The sequence below is a fragment of the Oncorhynchus keta genome, chromosome 31, assembly GCF_023373465.1.
Source record: "Oncorhynchus keta strain PuntledgeMale-10-30-2019 chromosome 31, Oket_V2, whole genome shotgun sequence".
Classification (NCBI taxonomy): Eukaryota; Metazoa; Chordata; class Actinopteri; order Salmoniformes; family Salmonidae; genus Oncorhynchus; species Oncorhynchus keta.
In genome coordinates this window covers 26,883,818-26,911,024 of record NC_068451.1, presented here as the reverse complement: position 1 = coordinate 26,911,024, position 27,207 = coordinate 26,883,818, and the positions used below count along the sequence as shown (strand labels likewise).

Below are 27,207 nucleotides of genomic sequence, written 5' to 3'. Positions count from 1 at the left end.
ACGGCACGTTCAAGAGTTTTGGAGAGAAGAGAAAGTAGGGATACTGGTCTGTAGTTGTTGACATCGGAGGGATCGAGGTGTAGGTTTTTTCAGAAGGGGTGCAACTCTCGCTCTCTTGAAGACGGAAGGGACGTAGCCAGCGATCAGGGATGAGTTGATGAGCGAGGTGAGGTAAGGGAGAAGGTCTCCGGAAATGGTCTGGAGAAGAGAGGAGGGGATAGGGTCGAGCGGGCAGGTTGTTGGGCGGGCGGCCGTCACAAGATGCGAGATTTCATCTGGAGAGAGAGGGGAGAAAGAGGTCAGAGCACAGGGTAGGGCAGTGTGAGCAGAACCAGCGATAGTTATGATAGTAGAGTGGTAGTGGTAGTGGTTGTTATGATAGTAGAGTGGTAATAGTAGTGGTTGTTGTGATAGTAGACTGGTCGTAGTAGTGGTTGTTGTGATAGTAGAGTGGTAGTAGTAGTGGTTGCTATGATAGTAGAGTGGTAGTAGTAGTGGTTGTTATGATAGTATAACAGTAGTAGTAGTGGTTGTTGTGATAGTAGAGCAGTAGTAGTAGTGGTTGTTGTGATAGTAGAGCACTAGTAGTCGTGGTTATTGTGATAGTACAGTGGTTGTTGTGATAGTAGAGTGGTTGTAGTAGTGGTTGTTATGATAGTAGAGCAGTAGTAGTAGTGGTTGTTATGATTGTAGAGTGGTAGTAGTAGTGGTTGTTATGATAGTAGAGTGGTCGTAGTAGTGGTTGTTATGATAGTAGACAGTTAGTAGTGGTGATTGTTATGATAGTAGAGCAGTAGTAGTAGTGTTTGTTGTGATAGTAGAGTGGTAGTAGTAGTGGTTGTTGTGATAGTAGAGTGGTAGTAGTAGTTGTTGTTATGATAGTAGAGTGGTAGTAGTAGTGGTTGTTATGATAGTAACACAGTAATAGTGGTTGTTATTATAGTAGAGTGGTAGTTTTAGTGGTTGTTATGATAGTAGAGTGGTAGTAGTGGTTGTTATGATAGTAGAGCAGTAGTAGTAGTGGTTGTTATGATAGTAGAGTGGTAGTAGTAGTGGTTGTTCTGATAGTATAGCAGTAGTAGTGGTGGTTGTTGTGATAGTAGAGTGGTAGCAGTAGTGGTTGTTGTGATAGTAGAGCAGTAGTGGTGGTTGTTATGATAGTAGAGTGGTAGTGGTTGTGGTTGTTATGATAGTAGAGTGGTAATAGTAGTGGTTGTTGTGATAGTAGACTGGTCGTAGTAGTGGTTGTTGTGGTAGTAGTAGTGGTTGTTATGATAGTATAGCAGTAGTAGTAGTGGTTGTTATGATAGTAGAGTGGTAGTAGTAGTGGTTGTTATGATAGTATAGCAGTAGTAGTAGTGGTTGTTGTGATAGTAGAGTAGTAGTAGTAGTGGTTGTTGTGATAGTAGAGCAGAAGTAGTGGTTGTTATGATAGCAAAGCAGTAATAGTGGTTGTTATGATAGTAAAGCAGTAATAGTGGTTGTTGTGATCGTACTTTCATTGCATTCGTCTCAGCTAAATAATTTTTTAATCCCTCAATGAATCATACATCTGTTACCTGTCTGTCCATCACTATGGTTACACAAGCAGTCTCCCTATCAGCCAATCAGAGAGGGCATAGGACCCCTGTGCTTGTGGGTAGGCTAGTATTCATTAATGAGAAAGACAAACATGTTCCCTCTCGGTCAGCAGATGAGAATCCCCTATCCCACCTGAGCCTACCACCATGATATAGATTCTGACCATCCTTCCACCACATTTAAATGATTCTAATCTCCAAGCTCTCCCTTCTCTCTTCTTCTCCCTGTCTGTTATTCTTCTCCTTCGCTTCTCTCTAATGTGTCACATTTTACCCCTTTTCTTCTCCTCTCATCCTCTTCAAACTGAAGAGTGTACCTGCTGTTTGTCATGATGACAAAATCTCTGCCTCTCGTCCTCCGTCTCTGCCTCCCTTGTTCCCTCGCTCCTCTCTTTCCCCTGGCACACTGTGGTCGTGGACAGAGAAAGATTTCCTCTCTCCTTCTCTTTCCCTCTCTCCCACTATATATATATATATATATGAAGGAAGGAGTGAGGGAGAGAAGCAGATGTAGAGTTATTTATATATATATATATATATAACTCTACATCTGCTTCTCTCCCTCACTCCTTCCTTCCCTCTCTTTCTCTTTACTTATTTTTATCCACTCTCCCTCTTCTCTTCCTCCTTCCCTGTCTGTTTCTCGCTCCTCTCTTTATTTGCTCTCAGTTCTAATGTTATGTTCTAGGGTTATAATGTTTTGAGGCTTATTTTACATCTACCTTATTTGTCATTGTTCATCCCCTCCTCTTCTACCCCTCTCTCTCTCTCTCTCTCTCTCTCTTTCTTTAACTCGCTCTCCTCCTCCTCCTCTTCTACCCCCCTCTCTCTCTCTCTCTCTCTCTTTAACTCTCTCTCTCTCCTCCTCCTCTTCTACCCCCTCTCTCTCTCTCTCTCTCTCTCTCTCTAACTCTCTCTCCTCCTCCTCCTCTTCTACCCCCCTCTCTCTCTCTCTCTCTCTCTTTCTTTAACTCTCTCTCCTCCTCCTTCTCTTCTACCCCCTCTCTCTCTCTCTTTAACTCTCTCTCCTCCTCCTCCTCTTCTACCCCCTCTCTCTCTCTCTCTCTCTTTAACTCTCTCTCCTCCTCCTCCTCTTCTACCCCCTCTCGCTCTCTCTTTAACTCTCTCTCCTCCTCCTCCTCTTCTACCCCCTCTCTCTCTTTCTTTAACTCTCTCTCCTCCTCCTCCTCTTCTACCCCCTCTCTCTCTCTCTTTAACTCTCTCTCCTCCTCCTTCTCTTCTACCCCCTCTCTCTCTTTCTTTAACTCTCTCTCCTCCTCCTCCTCTTCTACCCCCTCTCTCTCTCTCTTTAACTCTCCCTCCTCCTCCTTCTCTTCTACCCCCTCTCTCTCTCTTTCTTTAACTCTCTCTCCTCCTCCTCCTCTTCTACCCCCTCTCTCTCTCTCTTTAACTCTCTCTCCTCCTCCTCCTCCTCTTCTACCCCCTCTCTCTTTCTTTAACTCTCTCTCCTCCTCCTCCTCTTCTACCCCCCTCTCTCTCTCTCTTTCTTTAACTCTCTCTCCTCCTCCTCCTCTTCTACCCCTCTCTCTCTCTCTTTAACTCTCTCTCCTCCTCCTTCTCTTCTACCCCCTCTCTCTCTTTCTTTAACTCTCTCTCCTCCTCCTTCTCTTCTACCCCCTCTCTCTCTTTCTTTAACTCTCTCTCCTCCTCCTCCTCTTCTACCCCCTCTCTCTCTTTCTTTAACTCTCTCTCCTCCTCCTCCTCTTCTACCCCTCTCTCTCTTTCTTTAACTCTCTCTCCTCCTCCTCCTCTTCTACCCCCTCTCTCTCTTTCTTTAACTCTCTCTCCTCCTCCTCCTCTTCTACCCCCTCTCTCTCTTTCTTTAACTCTCTCTCCTCCTCCTCCTCTTCTACCCCCTCTCTCTCTTTCTTTAACTCTCTCTCCTCCTCCTTCTCTTCTCATTTTGCCGTACTGTTGAAGCTTGACAAAAACAGACCTTTACCATTGTTGACCATTGACCTTGAGGAGTCACCTTGAATGAGGAGCAAACAGAGGGCCTGAGGACCTCCCTTTAGTGCTAAGGACACACACACACACACACACACACACACACACACACACACACACACACACACACACACACACACACACACACACACACACACACACACACACACACACACACAGACACAGACACTCTTTCTCTCAAACACACAGACGCGCGTGCGCGCATGCACCCACACACACACAGCTAACACTAACCCTCCTCTCCTGTCCTCCTCTCTTCTCCTCCAACCTCTCCCTACTCCCTAACCCTCGACTCATGTTCTCATCTCTACTCCTCCAACCTCTCCCTGCTCCTTTACCCTCCACTCATGTTCTCCTTTCTCCTCGTCCTCCAACCTCTCCCTACTCATTTACCCTCCACTCATGCTCTCCTCTATCCTCGTCCTCCAACCTCGCCCTACTCCCTAACCCTCCACTCCTGTCCTCCTCTCTCCACCTCCTCCAACCTCTCCCTACTCCTTAACCCTCCACTCATGTTCTCCTCTCTACTCCTCCACCTCCTCCAACCTCTCCCTACTCCTTTACCCTACTCTCATGTTCTTCTCTCTCCTTGTCCTCCAACCTCTCCCTACTCCTTAATCCTCCACTCCTGTTCTCCTCTCTACTCCTCCTCCAACCTCTCCCTACTCCTTAACCCTCCACTCATGTTCTCCTCTCTACTCCTCCACCTCCTCCAACCTCTCCCTACTCCCTAACCCTCCACTCCTGTCCTCCTCGCTCCTCCTCCTCCAACCTCTCCCTACTCCGTAATCCTCCACTCCTGTTCTCCTCTCTACTCCTCCTCCAACCTCTCCCTACTCCTTAACCCTCCACTCATGTTCTCCTCTCTACTCCTCCACCTCCTCCAACCTCTCCCTACTCCCTAACCCTCCACTCCTGTCCTCCTCGCTCCTCCTCCTCCAACCTCTCCCTACTCCTTAACCCTCCACTCATGTTCTCCTCTCTACTCCTCCACCTCCTCCAACCTCTCCCTACTCCTTTACACTCCTCTCATGTTCTCCTCTCTACTCCTCCTCCAACCTCTCCCTACTCCTGAACCCTCCACTCATGTTCTCCTCTCTACTCCTCCACCTCCTCCAACCTCTCCCTACTCCTTCACCCTCCACTCCTGTTCTCCTCTCTACTCCTCCTACTCCTCCTCCTCCAACCTCCCCCTACTCCCTAACCCTCCACTCCTGTCCTCCTCGCTCCTCCTCCTCCAACCTCTCCCTACTCCTTAACCCTCCACTCATGTTCTCCTCTCTACTCCTCCACCCCCTCCAACCTCTCCCTACTCCTTTACACTCCTCTCATGTTCTCCTCTCTACTCCTCCTCCAACCTCTCCCTACTCCTTAACCCTCCACTCATGTTCTCCTCTCTACTCCTCCACCTCCTCCAACCTCTCCCTACTCCTTTACCCTCCACTCCTGTTCTCCTCTCTACTCCTCCTACTCCTCCTCCTCCAACCTCCCCCTACTCCCTAACCCTCCACTCCTGTCCTCCTCACTCCTCCTCCTCCAACCTCTCCCTACTCTGTAATCCTACACTCCTGTCCTCCTCTCTTCTCCTCCTCCAACCTCCCCCTACTCCCTAATCCTAACTCCTCCTCTTTCACCTTCATTTCCCCTTCCCTCCCCAATTCTCTCTTTTGCATTAATCCCTTTCTGCCTGCCTCCTCTTCACCTCCTTTTGCACCCTCTCTCCAACTCTCTCTGTCCCTCTCCCTATCCCACAACTCTCTCTGTCCCTCTCCCTATCTCCAACTCTCTCTGTCCCTCTCCCTATCCCACAACTCTCTCTGTCCCTCTCCCTATCCCACAACTCTCTCTGTCCCTCTCCCTATCTCCAACTCTCTCTGTCCCTCTCCCTATCCCACAACTCTCTCTGTCCCTCTCCCCTCCCACATCTCTCTCTGTCTGTCTCCCTATCCCACATCTCTCTCTGTCCCTCTCCCTCTCCCTATCCCCAACCCTCTCTGTCCCTCTCCCCCATATCTCTCTGTTCATCTCTCTATCCCCATCTCGCTCTGTCCCTCTCCCCTCCCCCATCTCTCTCTGTCCCTCTCCATTTCCCCCATCTCTTTGTCCCTCTCCCTACTCCCTATCTCGCTCTGTCCCACTCCCTATCCCCCATCTCTCCTGTCCCTCTCCCTATCCCCCATCTCTCCTGTCCCTCTCCCTCTCCCTATCCCCCATCTCTCCCTGTCCCTCTCCCAATCCCTCATCTCTCCCTGTCCCTACCCCTATTCCCCTTCTCCCTGTTTCACTCCCCTCTCCCCCCTCCCCAGATGAGATTGAGATGCTGGAGCGTCTGTGGCTGTCTGGTATCTGTCACAATGATAAGATTGAGGTGATGAGCAGTAAGCTGGACATAGACAACATGGCAGGTGTCTTCTACATGCTGCTGGTGGCTATGGGGCTCAGTCTGCTGGTATTTGCCTGGGAGCACCTGGTCTACTGGCGGCTCAGACACTGCATGGCTACCAGCTCCGGGAGACTGGACTTCCTACTGGCCATCAGTAGGGTGAGTTTGTGTGGTGGGAAATGGCGTGTGTGTGGGGGGGGTCAAGAGATAGAGGTATCTTATGTGTGTGTGTCGGTGTGTGCGTGTGCATGTGTCCGTGCGCGTGTGACGTGTGTGTGTGAAGTGGATGTTGAGGTCAATTCCATTTCCACTCTGTCAATTCACAGGATTAATTGGGATTCAATTCCTCTAACACTCAGGATGTATGGTAACCTTGACGATGACCTTGATAGAAACAACACATACAAATATATACAGTGCCTTGCGAAAGTATTCGGCCCCCTTGAACTTTGCGACCTTTTGCCACATTTCAAGCTTCAAACATAAAGATATAAAACTGTATTTTTTTGTGAAGAATCAACAACAAGTGGGACACAATCATGAAGTGGAACGACATTTATTGGATATTTCAAACTTTTTTAACTGTAACGGTGTTCTTCGTTTGTCAAAAGAGAGTCGGACCGAAATGCAGCGTGGTGGTTACTATTGTCTTAAATTAAGAAAAACGGAACGATACATGAAATAACTAATACATACAAAAGAACAAACGGAACGTGAAACCTATTACAGCCTATCTGGTGAACACTACACAGAGACAGGAACAATCACCCACGAAATACAAAGCGAAACCCAGGCTACCTAAATACGGTTCCCAATCAGAGACAATGAGAATCACCTGACTCTGATTGAGAACCGCCTCAGGCAGCCAAGCCCATACAACACCCCTACTTAGCCGCAATCCCAATAACCACAAAACCCCAATACGAAATATAACAAAACAAACCCATGTCACACCCTGGCCTGACCAAACAATCAACGAAAACACAAAACACTAAGACCAAGGCGTGACATTAACAAATCAAAAACTGAAAAATTGGGCGTGCAAAATTATTCAGCCCCTTTAAGTTAATACTTTGTAGCGCCACCTTTTGCTGCGATTACAGCTGTAAGTCGCTTGGGGTATGTCTCTATCAGTTTTGCACATCGAGAGACTGACATTTTTTCCCATTCCTCCTTGCAAAACAGCTCGAGCTGTTTACGTGAGTGTTACGTAAAATATGTGAAGAGGTGTGGAGTCAGGCGCAGAGAGCAAAGGATGTGGGAAAAACACGCTTTAATGTCCAGGAAAAAATACATGAACAAAAGTAGTAAAACAAAATGAATAGAAATAATAACGGACAAGAAACAGGTGATACCAATCAGACAAAACCAAAGGAACACAGAACAACGGATCGGTGATAGCTAGTAGACCAGCGACGACGACCGCCGAGCGCCACCCGAACAAGAAGGGGAGTCACCTTCGGTAATATTCGTGACAGTGAGGTTGGATGGAGAGCATTTGTGAACAGCAGTTTTCAGTTCTTTCCACAGATTCTCGATTGGATTCAGGTCTGGACTTTGACTTGGCCATTCTAACACCTGGATATGTTTATTTTTTTAACCATTCCATTGTAGATTTTGCTTTATGTTTTGGATCATTGTCTTGTTGGAAGACAAATCTCCGTCCCAGTCTCAGGTCTTTTGCAGACTCCATCAGGTTTCCTTCCAGAATGGTCCTGTATTTGGCTCCATTCATCATCCCATCAATTTTAACCATCTTCCCTGTCCCTGCTGAATAAAAGCAGGCCCAAACCATGATGCTGCCACCACCATGTTTGACAGTGGGGATGGTGTGTTCAGGGTGATGAGCTGTGTTGCTTTTACGCCAAACATAACGTTTTGCATTGTTGCCAAAAAGTTCAATTTTGGTTTCATCTGACCAGAGCACCTTCTTCCACATGTTTGGTGTGTCTCCCAGGTGGCTTGTGGCAAACTTTAAACAACACTTTTTATGGATATCTTTAAGAAATGGCTTTCTTCTTGCCACTCTTCCATAAAGGCCCGATTTGTGCAATATACGACTGGTTGTTGTCCTATGGACAGAGTCTCCCACCTCAGCTGTAGATCTCTGCAGTTCATCCAGAGTGATCATGGGCCTCTTGGCTGCATCTCTGATCAGTCTTCTCCTTGTATGAGCTGAAAGTTTAGAGGGACGGCCAGGTCTTGGTAGATTTGCAGTGGTCTGATACTCCTTCCATTTCAATATTATCGCTTGCACAGTGCTCCTTGGGATGTTTAAAGCTTGGGAAATCTTTTTGTATCCAAATCCGGCTTTAAAATTCTTCACAACAGTATCTCGGACCTGCCTGGTGTGTTCCTTGTTCTTCATGATGCTCTCTGCGCTTTTAACGGACCTCTGAGACTATCACAGTGCAGGTGCATTTATACGGAGACTTGATTACACACAGGTGGATTGTATTTATCATCATTAGTCATTTAGGTCAACATTGGATCATTCAGAGATCCTCACTGAACTTCTGGAGAGAGTTTGCTGCACTGAAAGTAAAGGGGCTGAATAATTTTGCACGCCCAATTCTTCAGCTTTTGATTTGTTAAAAAAGTTTGAAATATCCAATAAATGTCGTTCCACTTCATGATTGTGTCCCACTTGTTGTTGATTCTTCACAAAAAAATACAGTTTTATATCTTTATGTTTGAAGCCTGAAGTGTGGCAAAAGGTTGCAAAGTTCAAGGGGGCCGAATACTTTCGCAAGGCACTGTATCATGCATACATCTTGACTGATAACTGCTCGTCCCTCAGTCACATAGGGCATGTTTGATTTGATTCTATTAATACATGATTGAATGTTCATTGCCATTCCCCGCTTGTTCTCTATTTCTCCCTCTCTACCAGGGCATGTACAGTTGTTGTAGCTTTGAGGATGAAACCACGCCGGGTGGGGCCAAATCCTCCATGGCTATGCTCCCCCACCATCATGGCACCATGGTAACAGTCCCGCCCCCGCCACACTTGGTCGGTGCGTCGTCAACCAACCCGGCCCTGACCATGGCGCAGCAGCAACAGCAGCAACAGTCACAGCCCGTCTACAAAACACAACTACCTGGATCCCCTCCCACCGTGGTGCATTCTGGGACGGCGCTGGGGCCCTCCAACACTCCCATGCTGGGGGCGCCCCTGCCCTGCTCCACATTCCTCCCCCGGCCTGATCGCAGACTGGCCGTGGTGGACCGCTGGAGGCTGCCCAAGGCTGGGACCGCCACCAACCCCATGGCCGTGCGCGGGACCGTCGCAGACATGGGACCCTTCCCCCAGAAGGTGGCTCCGACCTGGGGTACGACAGCTGGAGGAGTGGGAGTTGGTGGTGGTGGGGGGCTGGATGGATATAAACGCTACTATGGACCCATCGACCCTGAGGGTCTGGGGCCCTGTATGGACCAGCCGGCAGGGTCCCAGACCCCCAAAACAGCCCCCAGGAGCCACCCTCAACCCCCTCCCGCCACTGTGGCCTTCTACTCAGAGAAAGGTCCTGACCAGGGGGTGGGGAGGAGGGTGGTGGGAGGTGGTGGTGCTGGGTGTCAGGGGAAGGGAGGGGTCAAACCTTTGGGGACGCCTCGGCTACCTCCTAAAAGCCAAGTTGTGGGCGTGACCCCAGTCCCTCTACCCACTAACCCCCCGCTGCCACAACCCTCACCCCCCCTCCCCTCATCCTTTTGGAGGAAGCGCCGGCCCAAGAAGCCCAAAGAGCCAGGCGGGCCTCTGTACGAGAACATCCTACCGCTGGGGCGCAGGGGAGGAGGAAGGGATGGAGCGAGGGATGGTGGAGGGAGGAGGGGACGCCCCCTCTCACCTCCTCTCCCACTCCCCGTAACCGTGCCCATGTCCCCCACCTACACTCCCCCTTCCCCCTCCACCTCACTCCCCTACACCAGCTCAACTTCCTCCTCTTCCTCTAACACATCATCCACCTCTTCCTCTACCTCCTCCTCTCGCTCCTCCTCTCCTTCCTCCTCCTCCTCCTTGACCTCTCAGAGCACGCGGGAAGGTTTGGACGCAGAGGACGATGATGAGGATGAGGAGCTGACCGAGGAGTCCAGTCTTCTCCTGGGGAGGGGGAGGGACAGACAGCGTTCAATTATCTCCTCTCGCTCCCTCAGTCACGGGCGCCAGCCACCACCTATACCACCCCGAAAACCACGCCCTGCCCGAGGGGAGAGAGACAGGGAGAGAGGAGGTAGCCAGTTGGCCCAGTTACAGGAGTGGTGGGCGGGCTGGGGTGAGAGAGAGAGGGATCGCAGTGGAGGAGTAGGAAATGACGAGAGGAAACGAGAGAAGAAGAGGAGGAAAGATAAAGAGAAGAAGAAAAAGAAGAAGAAGAGGAAAAAGAGGGAGGAGAGGGAACGAGAGCGAGACAAAGAGAGGAAGAGACGGAAGGTGAAAAAGAAGAGGAAGAAGAAGGCGCTGAAGAAGAGGAAGAAATCGACTGGGCGTTCTGAGCAAGAAGAGGGGGATGTGGAGGCAGATAGGGAGGGAGTGGGGGATGGAGGGAGAGAAGGAGGGATGCCAGACTACTCTTCCTTTCAAACCCAGTATCGTAGTACATTTGGGGAGAAAGGGAGAGATTCAGCATGGGCAGGAGAGAGGGAGCGAGGAAGGAGGGAGGGAGAAGAGGAAGAGGGGGGTGATAGAGAGGAGGATAGCAGCAGGAGCAGGGAGAGGCGGCCCAAATCATCCCATTCCCACTCCAGACATCGACCCCCCAGTAATCTCTACCCCAAACTCCCCGCCTCGGTCAAGTTCTGGGTGAGTGGAGGAAACGGGGAAGGGGGGGACCCCAACTCTGGAACACACCCCTCCTCCCTGCCTCCCCTCATCTCACTCTCCAAGAGGCGGAGGAGTGGAGGGGTGGAGAGAAGGGAGGGAAGGAGAGAAGGAGAGAAGAGGCCTCTTTTGATGCACTATGAGAAAGGCAGGGCTAACATCCAGGAGGGGCTCTCCTTCCATGAGTGGGACTCTGAGGAGGATGATGAGGAAGATGTGGGGGCGGAGAGGCAGAGAGACAGATCGAGGAAACGGGTGGAGGAGAGGGTGAGGAGAGCGGGTGGGAGAGGTGCTGTGTCAGAGTCAGAAAGAGACAGGGCAAGAACAGAGGAGAGTTACTCTGATGAGGGCTCATCAGGGAGTTTGGGCAATTTGAGAGGTACTGGGAGGGGAGGGAGGGGGCTGGAGGACCAGGGAGTAGTGGGATAGGGGGGATAGGGGGAGGGAGCTGGTTTTTCGGCACATACCCCTCCAGAGAGAAAGGGGGCAGCATCAACAGCAGAGACGACTCTATACTAGGGCGAGTGGAGGGCTGGGGGGGGGCGGGGGGAGATTCTTGGGGTTCAGGGCCAGGAGTAGGGTGGGCATCAGGGGGAGGGAGTGGAGGTCTGGGGTCCCAGTGGCCCCCCCCTCCAGCAAACCTCCCGCCTCCCCGACGGTACTGGTCTGTCGACAAACTCCCAATGAAGGGAGAGAAGAAGTGGAAAAGGGGAGGAAGGGGGAAGGGCAAGGGACGCGCACGAGATAGAAACCAGGGGTCTGGGGTGTCATGTTCATGTAGTCAGTACCCCCACCCCCATGTGCACCCGCACCCCCAAGGGCGGTCACACGGCCATGGGAAGAGAGAAAGCACGGCCCTGTCCCACAGCCAGGAGGAGCTGCTCCCCCACTGCCACAGCTTCAGCGGGGGCTCACGGCCCAAACCCCCTCCCAAACCAGACCAGGGCCAGGCCAAGTCAGGCAGCCAGGCCAGCCTCAGCACACAGCAGCCAGGAGTGTTAGTGGATCACCCCCCTCAGCCCTCCCTCTCGCCCCCTCAACCCCAACCTAGTGCCCCTTCCTCATCCTCCTCCCTGCCGGTGCCCATCCCTCCTCCTCCCTCCTCGTCCTCTGCCTCGGCCAGTGCTAAGCTCCTGTACCAGAGACTACGGTCAGTTCCTCAGCCCGGACGCTTCTACTCCCCCCACCTGCCACTCAAGGCAAAGAGCCTATGCTCCCGACGAGGCTCCGCCCATTTCTCCAGCCTGGAGAGCGAGGTATGACAGGGGGAGACGAGAGAGGGAGACACTCGAGCCGACACTAGTGCCGCTGAAACCACTGACACCATGGCAACTGTTACCAACGGCGGTGCCTTGGCAACGTTGGATGCCACGGCAACTGAGACTGCTGTTATGGTGACTACAAATGACCCTCAGCTAGTGACCATCGCTACAGGAACAACTAGGGATGACTGCACCATGGCTGTCTCCGCTGTGGGTGATAGCGGAACCATAGTAACCCGGTCCCTGGTGCGTGTTCTGGTGAGGGCCACGGTGAGGCGCCACACCAGGGTCACCTACATCCGCCTGGAGGGGTCCCATGACATCGAGAGTGAGAGCGAGGCCATGTCGTCTGGGGCGATAGCAGCTCCAGAACTCCTCCTCCGGTCGGAACTGAGCTTTGTGATGTCATCGTCGGTCCTCCTCTCTTCCCCCAGTCAGAACAATGGATAAGACAAGTCTCCAAACTGTGAGTAATGATGTCATGTTTACACACACACACACACACACACACACACACACATGCTCGTCTCCCTCCCTCTGGCTCTGACTGAACACACCTCGTTGGTAGCGGAGAGACCGGCCTGCTCCTGTAAGGATCCAACGCCTGTTTAACACTCCCACAGACTCTAGCTCTCCTGTCCCCATTGGCTGAGGGACATGTCACATCAACCCACTTTTGAATTGTATTGGTAGACTGCATCCTCACGTTGGAGAGACCCCCCCCCTTCATCTCTCTCCCCTTTTGTATGTTGGTTGATATAAAAGCAATGCAGTCGCCTCTCTCTTACACACGCTCTGTCTGGCTTCTCATCTCTCATTGGCCAGGGAGGACAGTGACATGACTTTGACCTCATGACATCTTCAGGGCCATCTAGTGCGACCGAAGCCCCCCGGAAGGGAAGGATACCAACCCCCATGATGTCATGTTTACTACAAACCCTTTTGTCCAATTAGATTTAACAGGAGACTTTCTCCGCCACCTCATCGGAGCCTGTCCTTTCTCCTCTGGTCCGATCAGAACTCAGAACAGAGACTCTTGTCATTCCGCTGACGAGCACGATGACATCACTGTGTTCCAGACACAAACGGAACATTCTGAAGAAAAAAAGACACGTAGCGAGATCTTTATTTCCCGTCTTTTTCTTTCTTTCTTTCTTCTCCTGAAAGCTTCTTAGTTATTCTATCTCTGTGTTGTTCTGTTAGTATTTCAGGCAGCAGGGAGGTCGGCTGGGGCTTAGTTATTCTATCCATGTGTTGTTCTGTTAGTATTTCAGGCAGCAGGGAGGTCGGCTGGGGCTTAGTTATTCTATCCATGTGTTGTTCTGTTAGTATTTCAGGCAGCAGGGAGGTCGGCTGGGGCTTAGTTATTCTATCTCTGTGTTGTTCTGTTAGTATTTCAGGCAGCAGGGAGGTCGGCTGGGGCTTAGTTATTCTATCTCTGTGTTGTTTATGTTAGTATTTCAGGCAGCAGGGAGGTCGGCTGGGGCTTAGTTATTCTATCTCTGTGTTGTTCTGTTAGTATTTCAGGCAGCAGGGAGGTCGGCTGGGGCTTAGTTATTCTATCCATGTGTTGTTCTGTTAGTATTTCAGGCAGCAGGGAGGTCGGCTGGGGCTTAGTTATTCTATCCATGTGTTGTTCTGTTAGTATTTCAGGCAGCAGGGAGGTCGGCTGGGGCTTAGTTATTCTATCTCTGTGTTGTTCTGTTAGTATTTCAGGCAGCAGGGAGGTCGGCTGGGGCTTAGTTATTCTATCTCTGTGTTGTTCTGTTAGTATTTCAGGCAGCAGGGAGGTCGGCTGGGGCTTAGTTATTCTATCTCTGTGTTGTTCTGTTAGTATTTCAGGCAGCAGGGAGGTCGGCTGGGGCTTAGTTATTCTATCTCTGTGTTGTTCTGTTAGTATTTCAGGCAGCAGGGAGGTCGGCTGGGGCTTAGTTATTCTATCTCTGTGTTGTTCTGTTAGTATTTCAGGCAGCAGGGAGGTCGGCTGGGGCTTAGTTATTCTATCCATGTGTTGTTCTGTTAGTATTTCAGGCAGCAGGGAGGTCGGCTGGGGCTTAGTTATTCTATCTCTGTGTTGTTCTGTTAGTATTTCAGGCAGCAGGGAGGTCGGCTGGGGCTTAGTTATTCTATCCATGTGTTGTTTATGTTAGTATTTCAGGCAGCAGGGAGGTCGGCTGGGGCTTAGTTATTCTATCCATGTGTTGTTCTGTTAGTATTTCAGGCAGCAGGGAGGTCGGCTGGGGCTTAGTTATTCTATCTCTGTGTTGTTCTGTTAGTATTTCAGGCAGCAGGGAGGTCGGCTGGGGCTTAGTTATTCTATCTCTGTGTTGTTCTGTTAGTATTTCAGGCAGCAGGGAGGTCGGCTGGGGCTTAGTTATTCTATCTCTGTGTTGTTCTGTTAGTATTTCAGGCAGCAGGGAGGTCGGCTGGGGCTTAGTTATTCTATCCATGTGTTGTTCTGTTAGTATTTCAGGCAGCAGGGAGGTCGGCTGGGGCTTAGTTATTCTATCTCTGTGTTGTTTATGTTAGTATTTCAGGCAGCAGGGAGGTCGGCTGGGGCTTAGTTATTCTATCTCTGTGTTGTTCTGTTAGTATTTCAGGCAGCAGGGAGGTCGGCTGGGGCTTAGTTATTCTATCTCTGTGTTGTTTATGTTAGTATTTCAGGCAGCAGGGAGGTCGGCTGGGGCTTAGTTATTCTATCCATGTGTTGTTCTGTTAGTATTTCAGGCAGCAGGGAGGTCGGCTGGGGCTTAGTTATTCTATCTCTGTGTTGTTCTGTTAGTATTTCAGGCAGCAGGGAGGTCGGCTGGGGCTTAGTTATTCTATCTCTGTGTTGTTTATGTTAGTATTTCAGGCAGCAGGGAGGTCGGCTGGGGCTTAGTTATTCTATCTCTGTGTTGTTCTGTTAGTATTTCAGGCAGCAGGGAGGTCGGCTGGGGCTTAGTTATTCTATCCATGTGTTGTTCTGTTAGTATTTCAGGCAGCAGGGAGGTCGGCTGGGGCTTAGTTATTCTATCTCTGTGTTGTTCTGTTAGTATTTCAGGCAGCAGGGAGGTCGGCTGGGGCTTAGTTATTCTATCTCTGTGTTGTTCTGTTAGTATTTCAGGCAGCAGGGAGGTCGGCTGGGGCTTAGTTATTCTATCTCTGTGTTGTTCTGTTAGTATTTCAGGCAGCAGGGAGGTCGGCTGGGGCTTAGTTATTCTATCTCTGTGTTGTTTATGTTAGTATTTCAGGCAGCAGGGAGGTCGGCTGGGGCTTAGTTATTCTATCTCTGTGTTGTTCTGTTAGTATTTCAGGCAGCAGGGAGGTCGGCTGGGGCTTAGTTATTCTATCCATGTGTTGTTCTGTTAGTATTTCAGGCAGCAGGGAGGTCGGCTGGGGCTTAGTTATTCTATCTCTGTGTTGTTCTGTTAGTATTTCAGGCAGCAGGGAGGTCGGCTGGGGCTTAGTTATTCTATCTCTGTGTTGTTTATGTTAGTATTTCAGGCAGCAGGGAGGTCGGCTGGGGCTTAGTTATTCTATCTCTGTGTTGTTCTGTTAGTATTTCAGGCAGCAGGGAGGTCGGCTGGGGCTTAGTTATTCTATCTCTGTGTTGTTCTGTTAGTATTTCAGGCAGCAGGGAGGTCGGCTGGGGCTTAGTTATTCTATCTCTGTGTTGTTCTGTTAGTATTTCAGGCAGCAGGGAGGTCGGCTGGGGCTTAGTTATTCTATCTCTGTGTTGTTCTGTTAGTATTTCAGGCAGCAGGGAGGTCGGCTGGGGCTTAGTTATTCTATCCATGTGTTGTTTTGTTAGTATTTCAGGCAACAGGGAGGTCGGCTGGGGCTTAGTTATTCTATCTCTGTGTTGTTTATGTTAGTATTTCAGGCAGCAGGGAGGTCGGCTGGGGCTTAGTTATTCTATCTCTGTGTTGTTCTGTTAGTATTTCAGGCAGCAGGGAGGTCGGCTGGGGCTTAGTTATTCTATCTCTGTGTTGTTCTGTTAGTATTTCAGGCAGCAGGGAGGTCGGCTGGGGCTTAGTTATTCTATCCATGTGTTGTTTATGTTAGTATTTCAGGCAGCAGGGAGGTCGGCTGGGGCTTAGTTATTCTATCCATGTGTTGTTCTGTTAGTATTTCAGGCAGCAGGGAGGTCGGCTGGGGCTTAGTTATTCTATCCATGTGTTGTTCTGTTAGTATTTCAGGCAGCAGGGAGGTCGGCTGGGGCTTATTTATTCTATCCATGTGTTGTTCTGTTAGTATTTCAGGCAGCAGGGAGGTCGGCTGGGGCTTAGTTATTCTATCTCTGTGTTGTTTATGTTAGTATTTCAGGCAGCAGGGAGGTCGGCTGGGGCTTAGTTATTCTATCTCTGTGTTGTTCTGTTAGTATTTCAGGCAGCAGGGAGGTCGGCTGGGGCTTAGTTATTCTATCTCTGTGTTGTTCTGTTAGTATTTCAGGCAGCAGGGAGGTCGGCTGGGGCTTAGTTATTCTATCTCTGTGTTGTTCTGTTAGTATTTCAGGCAGCAGGGAGGTCGGCTGGGGCTTAGTTATTCTATCTCTGTGTTGTTCTGTTAGTATTTCAGGCAGCAGGGAGGTCGGCTGGGGCTTAGTTATTCTATCCATGTGTTGTTCTGTTAGTATTTCAGGCAGCAGGGAGGTCGGCTGGGGCTTAGTTATTCTATCTCTGTGTTGTTTATGTTAGTATTTCAGGCAGCAGGGAGGTCGGCTGGGGCTTAGTTATTCTATCTCTGTGTTGTTCTGTTAGTATTTCAGGCAGCAGGGAGGTCGGCTGGGGCTTAGTTATTCTATCTCTGTGTTGTTCTGTTAGTATTTCAGGCAGCAGGGAGGTCGGCTGGGGCTTAGTTATTCTATCCATGTGTTGTTTATGTTAGTATTTCAGGCAGCAGGGAGGTCGGCTGGGGCTTAGTTATTCTATCTCTGTGTTGTTCTGTTAGTATTTCAGGCAGCAGGGAGGTCGGCTGGGGCTTAGTTATTCTATCCATGTGTTGTTCTGTTAGTATTTCAGGCAGCAGGGAGGTCGGCTGGGGCTTAGTTATTCTATCTCTGTGTTGTTCTGTTAGTATTTCAGGCAGCAGGGAGGTCGGCTGGGGCTTAGTTATTCTATCTCTGTGTTGTTCTGTTAGTATTTCAGGCAGCAGGGAGGTCGGCTGGGGCTTAGTTATTCTATCCATGTGTTGTTCTGTTAGTATTTCAGGCAGCAGGGAGGTCGGCTGGGGCTTAGTTATTCTATCCATGTGTTGTTCTGTTAGTATTTCAGGCAGCAGGGAGGTCGGCTGGGGCTTAGTTATTCTATCTCTGTGTTGTTTATGTTAGTATTTCAGGCAGCAGGGAGGTCGGCTGGGGCTTAGTTATTCTATCCATGTGTTGTTCTGTTAGTATTTCAGGCAGCAGGGAGGTCGGCTGGGGCTTAGTTATTCTATCTCTGTGTTGTTCTGTTAGTATTTCAGGCAGCAGGGAGGTCGGCTGGGGCTTAGTTATTCTATCTCTGTGTTGTTCTGTTAGTATTTCAGGCAGCAGGGAGGTCGGCTGGGGCTTAGTTATTCTATCTCTGTGTTGTTCTGTTAGTATTTCAGGCAGCAGGGAGGTCGGCTGGGGCTTAGTTATTCTATCTCTGTGTTGTTTATGTTAGTATTTCAGGCAGCAGGGAGGTCGGCTGGGGCTTAGTTATTCTATCTCTGTGTTGTTCTGTTAGTATTTCAGGCAGCAGGGAGGTCGGCTGGGGCTTAGTTATTCTATCTCTGTGTTGTTTATGTTAGTATTTCAGGCAGCAGGGAGGTCGGCTGGGGCTTAGTTATTCTATCTCTGTGTTGTTCTGTTAGTATTTCAGGCAGCAGGGAGGTCGGCTGGGGCTTAGTTATTCTATCTCTGTGTTGTTTATGTTAGTATTTCAGGCAGCAGGGAGGTCGGCTGGGGCTTAGTTATTCTATCTCTGTGTTGTTTATGTTAGTATTTCAGGCAGCAGGGAGGTCGGCTGGGGCTTAGTTATTCTATCTCTGTGTTGTTTATGTTAGTATTTCAGGCAGCAGGGAGGTCGGCTGGGGCTTAGTTATTCTATCTCTGTGTTGTTTATGTTAGTATTTCAGGCAGCAGGGAGGTCGGCTGGGGCTTAGTTATTCTATCTCTGTGTTGTTCTGTTAGTATTTCAGGCAGCAGGGAGGTCGGCTGGGGCTTAGTTATTCTATCTCTGTGTTGTTCTGTTAGTATTTCAGGCAGCAGGGAGGTCGGCTGGGGCTTAGTTATTCTATCTCTGTGTTGTTTATGTTAGTATTTCAGGCAGCAGGGAGGTCGGCTGGGGCTTAGTTATTCTATCTCTGTGTTGTTCTGTTAGTATTTCAGGCAGCAGGGAGGTCGGCTGGGGCTTAGTTATTCTATCTCTGTGTTGTTCTGTTAGTATTTCAGGCAGCAGGGAGGTCGGCTGGGGCTGAACTTGGACGTGAGAAACGTTTGGAAAGCAGTGCCAAATTTCTACTCCACAGCTTTTAAGCCAAATTGGTTTCCAGTCATCTGTTTTCATGACTATATCCGTATAGTATTTCACACGTGAGCAATACAACATTCTCTATTAGGAGAGAGGATGGAGGAAATGATTGGTTGCAATATCTACAGTTGGCACTAGATGGCTGCATAATATTCAAATAAGCTTGAGAGGACTGAGTGAGAAAATCTCTGAGCTGAGTCCATTTGACATTACATTGAAGATGTAAAACATTCCGTTATTATGTGGAGGAATCAGGACAGCTTAGCTTTAGTCATTTGGAGTCATTGAAACCCTGAGCAGTGTATTTGAAAATAGTTGTCATGGCCTTTCATTCCCTCCTGCTTGTGAGACCCACTCACCAGTGTGAAGGAGATGCATCTTATGAAGCACAATTGGTCATCGCATAAAGCCATAAGCCATAAGCCCTCAACGTGCCGTCATTACAGCACACAATAGTTATTATACCATGGTGAAGAACAATACTGTGCCAATACCTGACTACTGTCATTATTAGAAATGTAGTTTCACAGCAAGACGGATGTAGTAATACCACTGTGAGGGGAATACTATGTGGGAGTGGAGTCTACTATGTGGGACATAGAGATGTAACTGTGTTCTGTCATTAAAAAAGTCATCAATAGCAATATTGCCCTCTTTAATGTGATGATAATACAATGGCAGACTGAGAGTACTTGGAGTGCTGAGTTATGTGACAACCTGTAGGCCTGTTGGCTTGTTCCCCGGGGTGGACCTAGGCCAGGCACTGTTCAGATCCACTCATCTCTACACAATACAGATATGTGAGGAACTAGTAGAACTAGTAGTGTGTAAGTGCAGGTGATCAGGTCAGATCAGATCCTCTCATCTCTACACAATACAGATCTGTGAAGAACTAGTAGAACTAGTAGTGTGTAAGTGCAGGTGATCAGGTCAGATCAGATCAGATCCACTCATCTCTACACAATACAGATCTGTGAAGAACTAGTAGAACTAGTAGTGTGTAAGTGCAGGTGATCAGGTCAGATCAGATCAGATCCACTCATCTCTACACAATACAGATCTGTGAGGAACTAGAAGAACTAGTAGTGTGTAAGTGCAGGTGATCAGGTCAGATCAGATCAGATCCACTCATCTCTACACAATACAGATCTGTGAGGAACTAGAAGAACTAGTAGTGTGTAAGTGCAGGTGATCAGGTCAGATCAGATCAGATCAGATCCACTCATCTCTACACAATACAGATATGTGAGGAACTAGTAGAACTAGTAGTGTGTAAGTGCAGGTGATCAGGTCAGATCAGATCAGATCAGATCCATTCATCTCTACACAATACAGATATGTGAAGAACTAGTAGAACTAGTAGTGTGTAAGTGCAGGTGATCAGGTCAGATCAGATCAGATCAGATCCATTCATCTCTACACAATACAGATCTGTGAGGAACTAGAAGAACTAGTAGTGTGTAAGTGCAGGTGATCAGGTCAGATCAGATCAGATCAGATCCACTCATCTCTACACAATACAGATATGTGAGGAACTAGTAGAACTAGTAGTGTGTAAGTGCAGGTGATCAGGTCAGATCAGATCAGATCAGATCCATTCATCTCTACACAATACAGATATGTGAGGAACTAGTAGAACTAGTAGTGTGTAAGTGCAGGTGATCAGATCAGATCAGGTCATCTGAACAGTACCCTGCTCAGCTACACCTTATGAACAACTCAACAGGTGTCAAACAGAGAATAAACAGACAGTGCATTAAAGTGCCAAAATACATTGTTAAACCAAAACTATAGTCCGTACCATGCTTTGGTGTATCTGTGTGGGTCATCTAAAAGAGCTGTGTCATGCAGCGTCATGCTCTCCATGGGTATGACGTATTCACCTCAGCTCTCTCACTCTGAGACCAGCCCACAGCCGAACCCCCAGCTTCTCCTAGTTGAATGTAGCTTTGACATGATGTAGAACTTTTAGACTTTGTATTCCTTTTTGGATGCTGTTGATCCTGGCTGGAATGGAGGGCTTGATGGGGCTATGTGAGGGACTATGTGGTCGAGTTGGGTTTGTGCATGTTGTCATAGATCAAAAGGTTGGACGGTCTTTTGAGTTACTTTTCTCTACTGCACATACTGCTTTGTCAAGGGGCCATATTTTGGAAACAATTTATCATAGTTATAGAGAGATGTTTTGTTGTCCCCATGATCCTTCTGCCCCCTTACACCTTGGAAAAGCCCAGAAATCATTGCATGTTTAGACGATTGAAATCCCAGAGGCTTGCAGTGGAGGGGTTTGTGTAGCTGTACTCTAGCTAAAGCTTAGGACCCAGGGCGGCCATCTTTCCTTGAGGTAGCTCGCTCGTCCCAGCGCCCCAACAGTGGAAACCGTGGAAACAGTTCTACTGTTTGGAATGAGGTCATTTTAAACCAATCAGTAGTGCTGAAGCCTGTTGTCATCGAGCATCATTGAGTTGTATCAAGGCGCTAATACTGAAGTCTGTGACTGCATGAACAGAAGTGACTTTTAAAACCTTGTAGCTAAATTTTTTGCTGAGAATTAAAGAATATATTAATATATACTATGTTTTTGAGAATGTACCATGTTATACTGTGATTTAACTTAGATATTTTATTGACTATTGTATTCAATTTTATCATTTAAAAATTCTATCATTTATCTATACAGAAATATATATGTACAAATAAATATATACATATATATATACATACATACAGGTGTGTGTGTATATATATATATATGAGTTAAGTTTGGTACACTTGGAGGAAGTGTTAGATGATTAGTTTTAAATGTTTTAGCTTTGTAGCAATTCTAGACACTGAAATCATTTTGAATTTGGATACCTCCTATATGACTGTGAAGACATTAGTGCCTGTGACAAAAAAAGATGAGAAAAAAGTCTAATCTCTCTACCATCTACCTGTATCTAATATATCTATCAGTCTGTCACTCTAACTGTTGTACTACCTAACATTATATATATTTGTTTTGTTATTTCTATTCATAATATTTCTCTATCTATCCCTCTCTCTCTATGCCTCTCTCTCTCTCTCTCTGTCTCTCCATCTCTCTCTCTCTTATTTAGCTGTTCGTTCCACACTAGTCTTTTCACCTCTAAATCTGTCATTTACTTCCATTTTCCTTTAGTTTAGTTTATTTGATCATCTTTCTATTTCAATCTGTCTATCCCTCCGTCTGTCTCTCACTTAGCAAAAAATCCCAGAGACCAGTAGATACTGTGTTCTTGCTCCTTTTGACTGATTGTTGAAGATGATGATCAATTAATTGATTGATTAGTGAATTAATGAATTAACAATGTTATTAACGATGTGATTGAAGTGTGCATCTGACGACCATGCCACTGTAGCAAGTCTGGGCTGTACCAAACTGCCTGGCAGCAACATAAACCTTAGTTGCTATGTTGCAGTGGTGTTGCCATGGCGTTTCTATGGCGTCCGGTACACCACCCCCACCTGGTGCTTGCTGGGTAATGTAATGTAGCATAATGTCCTTCATGTTGCCCTCAAGCTCTGGTCTAGGATCTGCTCTCCCTCAACCATTCCTAACCATCATCATTGGGCATTGAACAATTAAACCTGACCTTGGAACAGTGTTTGAAGGTTAACTTGGTGGTGTTGCACTGCATGTGTCTGCTCTCTATACTACTTACATCTTAAACTGGACTGAACTGGACTGATGACTGGCTGACTGGCTGACTATGGAAATGTGATGTGCTATCAATCATTTTGTCAAGAAAAAATTACTTTTGTTGGGCTATGTTTTTATTGTGGGGGAGGGGGGGGGTGCATGCTTGTGTGTGTGTGTGCATACTGAAAACACACGGTTTGAACTGTGCTGTTCTGCATAGTGTGATATTGTACAGCATAGTGGATAACACCGGGATGGTGCTGTAAAGTGGCTGGTAGTGATACTGCATAGTCAGAAATATCTGGAGGTCATTAGGAATGTGTGTGCATGTTTGTGTGTATGTTTGTGTGTATGTTTGTGTGTATGTTTGTGTATATGCGACTGTGATTTTGTTTGAAAGTGTTGTGCTGCACAGTCATGTGTGTATGTACATTTTAGTATGTGAGTGTGTGTGTGTGTGTGTTATTGAATGTATGTAACCCCACTGCGGCATGATTCTATATAATACCACGCAAGCACACACAAACACACACAGTCCCCCTTGCACACACACTCTTATACACATACACACACACACAGTGCTCTGCATGCATATTTAATACACACACATACATCACTCAGCCAATGGATCTCATCGTTCCTCGTTCCTGGAGCTCCCACTGAGCAACACTCTGTAGCAACGCGTCAATAACTCCCCCATCACACACACACACACACACACACACACACACACACACACACACACACACACACACACACACACACACACACACACACACACACACACACACACACACACACACACACACACACACACACACACACACACACGCTCTGAATGATTGGATCATCAAGGTTAACATATTACTCTGCTTACTATACCTTATCAATCTCATGTCTGTGCAGAGTAAGGTTGTGCTGTTCAATTATGTTGGATAGAAAAATAAATATATACATTTTAGATAATCTTGGCTACAGAACTTAATTACATAATTGTTTTGAGTTGTCTGTTTTCTTTTGACTTATCTCTCCTTACTCTGTGTGGGATAAGATATGTGATAAGATATATGATAAGATATATGATAAGATATATGATAAGATATGTGGTAAGTTATGTAATAAGATATGTGATATGTGATAAGATATATGATAAGATATGTGATATGTAATAAGATATGTAATAAGATATGTGATATGTGATAAGATATATGATAAGATATGTGAGGGAGAACTGTGTTTCACTGGTCTGTATTCTGCCTTTCAGTGCTGCTCTGTTTACATGAGTTAAATGCTATTTTTGTTTCTTACAGTCTGACGTCCATGTCTTCAGTCCACTCTAAGATCAAAGTAGACCACGAGTTCTGATCAGTCATTGGTCCATGGTCATGATTCATCCTTACGTTTCAGTTTTCTGTCACCTTTGACCCGAGAAGTAAAATGCATGGCACTCCCGAGTTCAAACAGGGTCCTCATCGGCGTTTCGCCATGAAACAATTTCAAGGAAAAATAGGAGTGGTATGTGTTGCACTCACCAGGCCTAGTGACATAAGAGCTACATCTAAACAGGATGCTAGGTTAAGTCATTACAAAGCTCATTCACTGTGGTCCATACAGGTATCATAGGACCACTACTTTCAGTCATTCACTCAAATGGAATTCAGTGTCACTGATCCACCTAACAGTGTTTTAGCCTGGTGACTGTCCTCCATCTGTTTCTGCGTTCCAAAATCTAGTGGCACTATATATAATAGTGTTGAGATACGTTTGCTAAAGCAGAAAGAGACTGGCAACCAGGCTATCATTGCTGTGCTCTTGGAACAGCACCTAGAAACCATCATGATTGTGTAGTGTACCTGTGTATACCTGTATACTTGTGGGTGGCTAAGGTGGGTTGCTAAGGCAGGTTGCTAAGGCTGTTGGTAGTGTACAGCCCAGACTGGTCTGGTCCATACCCTGATCTAAATGAGTTAGTTTGTTTTGACGTGGTCTGTCTGGGGGTGGGGCTGGCGGGTCAGTGCTGCACTTACTTCCTGAGAATTGCTTCATAAAAATATGATTATCTTTAAATAACTGCAGGGTGTCTCTGTGTTTCTTAACAACCCCTCTCTGTGTCTTTGTCTTTAATGGTATTTGTGTGTATCTTTGTCTGTCTGTGTGTGTGTGTGTGTGTGTGTGTGTGTGTGTGTGTGTGTGTGTGTGTGTGTGTGTGTGTGTGTGTGTGTGTGTGTGTGTGTGTGTGTGTGTGTGTGTGTGTGTGTGTGTGTGTGTGTGTGTGTGTGTGTGTGTGTGTGTGTGTGTGTGTGTGTGTGTGTGTGTGTGTGTGTGTGTGTGTGTGTGTGTGTGTGTATGGGCCTGGTTTTTCCCCCATTTGATCTGGCCGGGACTGACCTCACATAATACAGTTCTTCTTCCTCTCAGAAGGGCTAACAGCACAGATCACACACTCTGCCTCAACTCTCAACCCAACTACAGTCACACATCACACACTCTGCCTCAACTCTCAACCCAACTACAGTACACATCACACACCCTGCCTCAACTCTCAACTCTCAACCCAACTACAGTACACATCACACACTCTGCCTCAACTCTCAACCCAACTACAGTACACATCACACACCCTGCCTCAACTCTCAACTCTCAACCCAACTACAGCACACATCACACACTCTGCCTCAACTCTCAACCCAACTACAGTACACATCACACACCCTGCCTCAACTCTCAACCCAACTACAGTACACATCACACACTCTGCCTCAACTCTCAACCCAACTACAGCACACATCACACACTCTGCCTCAACTCTCAACCCAACTACAGTACACATCACACACCCTGCCTCAACTCTCAACTCTCAACCCAACTACAGTACACATCACACACTTTGCCTCAACTCTCAACCCAACTACAGCACACATCACACACTCTGCCTCAACTCTTAACCCAACTACAGTACACATCACACACTCTGCCTCAACTCTCAACCCAACTACAGTACACATCACACACTCTGCCTCAACTCTGAACCCAACTACAGTACACATCACACACTCTGCCTCAACTCTCAACCCAACTACAGTACACATCACACACCCTGCCTCAACTCTCAACCCAACTACAGTCACACATCACACACCCTGCCTCAACTCTCAACCCAACTACAGTCACACATCACACACCCTGCCTCAACTCTCAACTCTCAACCCAACTACAGTCACACATCACACACCCTGCCTCAACTCTCAACCCAACTACAGTCACACATCACACACCCTGCCTCAACTCTCAACTCTCAACCCAACTACAGTCACACATCACACACCCTGCCTCAACTCTCAACCCAGCTACAGTACACATCACACACCCTGCCTCAACTCTCAACTCTCAACCCAGCTACAGTAAGCATCACACACCCTGCCTCAACTCTCAACTCAGCTACAGTACACATCACACACCCTGCCTCAACTCTCAACTCTCAACCCAGCTACAGGCACACATCACACACTCTGCCTCAACTCTCAACCCAACTACAGTACACATCACACACCCTGCCTCAACTCTCAACTCTCAACCCAGCTACAGTACACATCACACACCCTGCCTCAACTCTCAACTCTCAACCCAGCTACAGTCACACATCACACACCCTGCCTCAACTCTCAACTCTCAACCCAGCTACAGTACACATCACACACCCTGCCTCAACTCTCAACCCAACAACAGTACACATCACACACTCTGCCTCAACTCTCAACCCAACTACAGTACACATCACACACTCTGCCTCAACTCTCAACCCAACTACAGTACACATCACACACTCTGCCTCAACTCTCAAATCTCAACCCAGCTACAGTACACATCACACACCCTGCCTCAACTCTCAACTCTCAACCCAGCTACAGTCACACATCACACACCCTGCCTCAACTCTCAACCCAACAACAGTACACATGACACACCCTGCCTCAACTCTCAACCCAACTAACACAGCTGATTCAAATGATCAAAACTTGATGATTAGTTGATTATTTGAATCAGCTGTGTAGTGCTTCGGCTAAACACTAAACATGCCCTCCTCGGAGTCCTGAGGACCCAATTTGGGAAACACTGCTCTACCATGTTGACACCTGCGTAGATCCCTGAGGATTGGATAGGTGTAAAGGCTTCAGTTCGGCTGGCGCCTACAACCGAATGAGTGTGCTTGTCAGGTGGTGAGTGTAGCTGGTGCATAGAAGTCAGGTGAAGGAGAGCAGAGATAAGGCAATCATTTGCACAGAACGCTACCGCGTCACAAAACAAATGTCCAACGAACATGTGAGGCAGCACAACGTACAAAATCCAAGTACAAAGTACCGGCTGCCACAAAGCACAGGTAATAAAACAAAAAACAAGACAAAACAAATGGAAAATGAAAGGTGGATCGACGATGGCTCGAAGATCGGTGACGTCGACCGCCGAACGCCGCCCGAACAAGGAGAGGAAACGCCTTAGGCGGAAGTAGTGACAGTGCTCCCATACTTCCTTAAAAGAAAAGGGAGAAAAAAGCAGCAATAGTTCTGTTTGTTCATTTTGAGACTCCGTAGCCAGTCAGAATTAATCTAAGACAAATCAAGAAATCTGTCATTAATTTGGATGTTTTTGCCGAGGATTGACTGATTTTCATGTCTTAAAGTAATGATCGATTGTCATTTCTCTTTACTTATTTGAGCTTTTCTTGCCATTATATAATAATAAATGGACTTGGTCTTTTCCCAAATAGGGCAATCTTCTGTATACCACCCCTACCTTGTCACAACACAACTGATTTGCTCAAACGCATTAAGATGGAAAGAAATTCCCCAAATTCCACAAATTAACTTTTAACAAGACACACCTGTTAACTGAAATGCATTCCAGGTCATGAAGCTGGTTGAGAGAATGCCAATATTGTGCAAAGCTGTCATCAAGGCAAATGGTGGCTACATTGAATAATCGCAAATATAAAATATATTTTTATATGTTTAACACTTTTTTGCTTACTACATGATTCCA

At 47.5% G+C, this 27,207-nt stretch overlaps 3 protein-coding genes across 49 annotated transcripts in view; all 3 read left to right on the top strand.

Moving 5' to 3' along the window:
• Positions 1-3,628, top strand: part of LOC127914346 (glutamate receptor ionotropic, NMDA 2D-like) — a 163,110-nt gene extending 159,482 nt beyond the window's left edge. The window contains exon 15 of the mRNA XM_052490111.1: positions 3,522-3,628. Coding sequence (XP_052346071.1) covers positions 3,522-3,526 — 5 coding nt within the window. The 3' untranslated portion in view covers positions 3,527-3,628. The remainder of the gene's footprint in view (positions 1-3,521) is intronic.
• A 1,526-nt stretch (positions 3,629-5,154) lies between these two features.
• Positions 5,155-10,034, top strand: LOC127914265 (glutamate receptor ionotropic, NMDA 2D-like). Its single transcript, XM_052489271.1, has 3 exons — positions 5,155-6,111; positions 8,846-9,711; positions 9,983-10,034. The coding sequence occupies exons 1-3, from the start codon at positions 5,887-5,889 to the stop codon at positions 10,032-10,034; spliced, it is 1,143 nt and encodes a 380-aa protein (XP_052345231.1). The 5' UTR covers positions 5,155-5,886.
• Positions 10,035-11,383: 1,349 nt separating this feature from the next.
• Positions 11,384-24,240, top strand: LOC127914345 (uncharacterized). Of its 47 annotated transcripts, none has more exons than XR_008088153.1 (9): positions 11,384-14,075; positions 14,203-14,517; positions 15,341-15,403; positions 16,100-16,288; positions 16,353-16,667; positions 16,985-17,363; positions 18,189-19,354; positions 19,439-19,527; positions 19,800-24,240. XR_008088153.1 is itself a non-coding variant. In XM_052490088.1 (8 exons), the coding sequence occupies exons 2-7, from the start codon at positions 13,599-13,601 to the stop codon at positions 17,342-17,344; spliced, it is 1,719 nt and encodes a 572-aa protein (XP_052346048.1). In that variant the 5' UTR covers positions 11,384-12,499; positions 12,859-13,598; the 3' UTR covers positions 17,345-17,363; positions 18,189-24,240. The 47 variants fall into 47 exon arrangements, 22 of the variants coding, with proteins under 22 accessions (XP_052346048.1, XP_052346061.1, XP_052346069.1 ...); XR_008088149.1 differs by having other exon boundaries at positions 19,706-24,240; XR_008088147.1 differs by having other exon boundaries at positions 19,439-24,240.
• The last annotated feature ends 2,967 nt before the right edge of the window (positions 24,241-27,207 follow it).

Excerpts from the sequence above, each read along its gene's own strand:
- LOC127914265 (XM_052489271.1), top strand. The coding sequence starts at position 5,887 with ATGCTGGAGCGTCTGTGGCTGTCTGGTATCTGTCACAATGATAAGATT. Across the intron at positions 6,112-8,845 it reads TCCTACTGGCCATCAGTAGG|GGCATGTACAGTTGTTGTAG; the intron begins GTGAGTTTGTGT and ends CCTCTCTACCAG. Across the intron at positions 9,712-9,982 it reads AAAGAGCCAGGCGGGCCTCT|AGCACGCGGGAAGGTTTGGA; the intron begins GTACGAGAACAT and ends TTGACCTCTCAG.
- LOC127914345 (XM_052490088.1), top strand. The coding sequence starts at position 13,599 with ATGTGTTGTTCTGTTAGTATTTCAGGCAGCAGGGAGGTCGGCTGGGGC. Across the intron at positions 15,404-16,099 it reads GTATTTCAGGCAGCAGGGAG|GTCGGCTGGGGCTTAGTTAT; the intron begins GTCGGCTGGGGC and ends GGCAGCAGGGAG. Across the intron at positions 16,289-16,352 it reads GTATTTCAGGCAGCAGGGAG|GTCGGCTGGGGCTTAGTTAT; the intron begins GTCGGCTGGGGC and ends GGCAGCAGGGAG.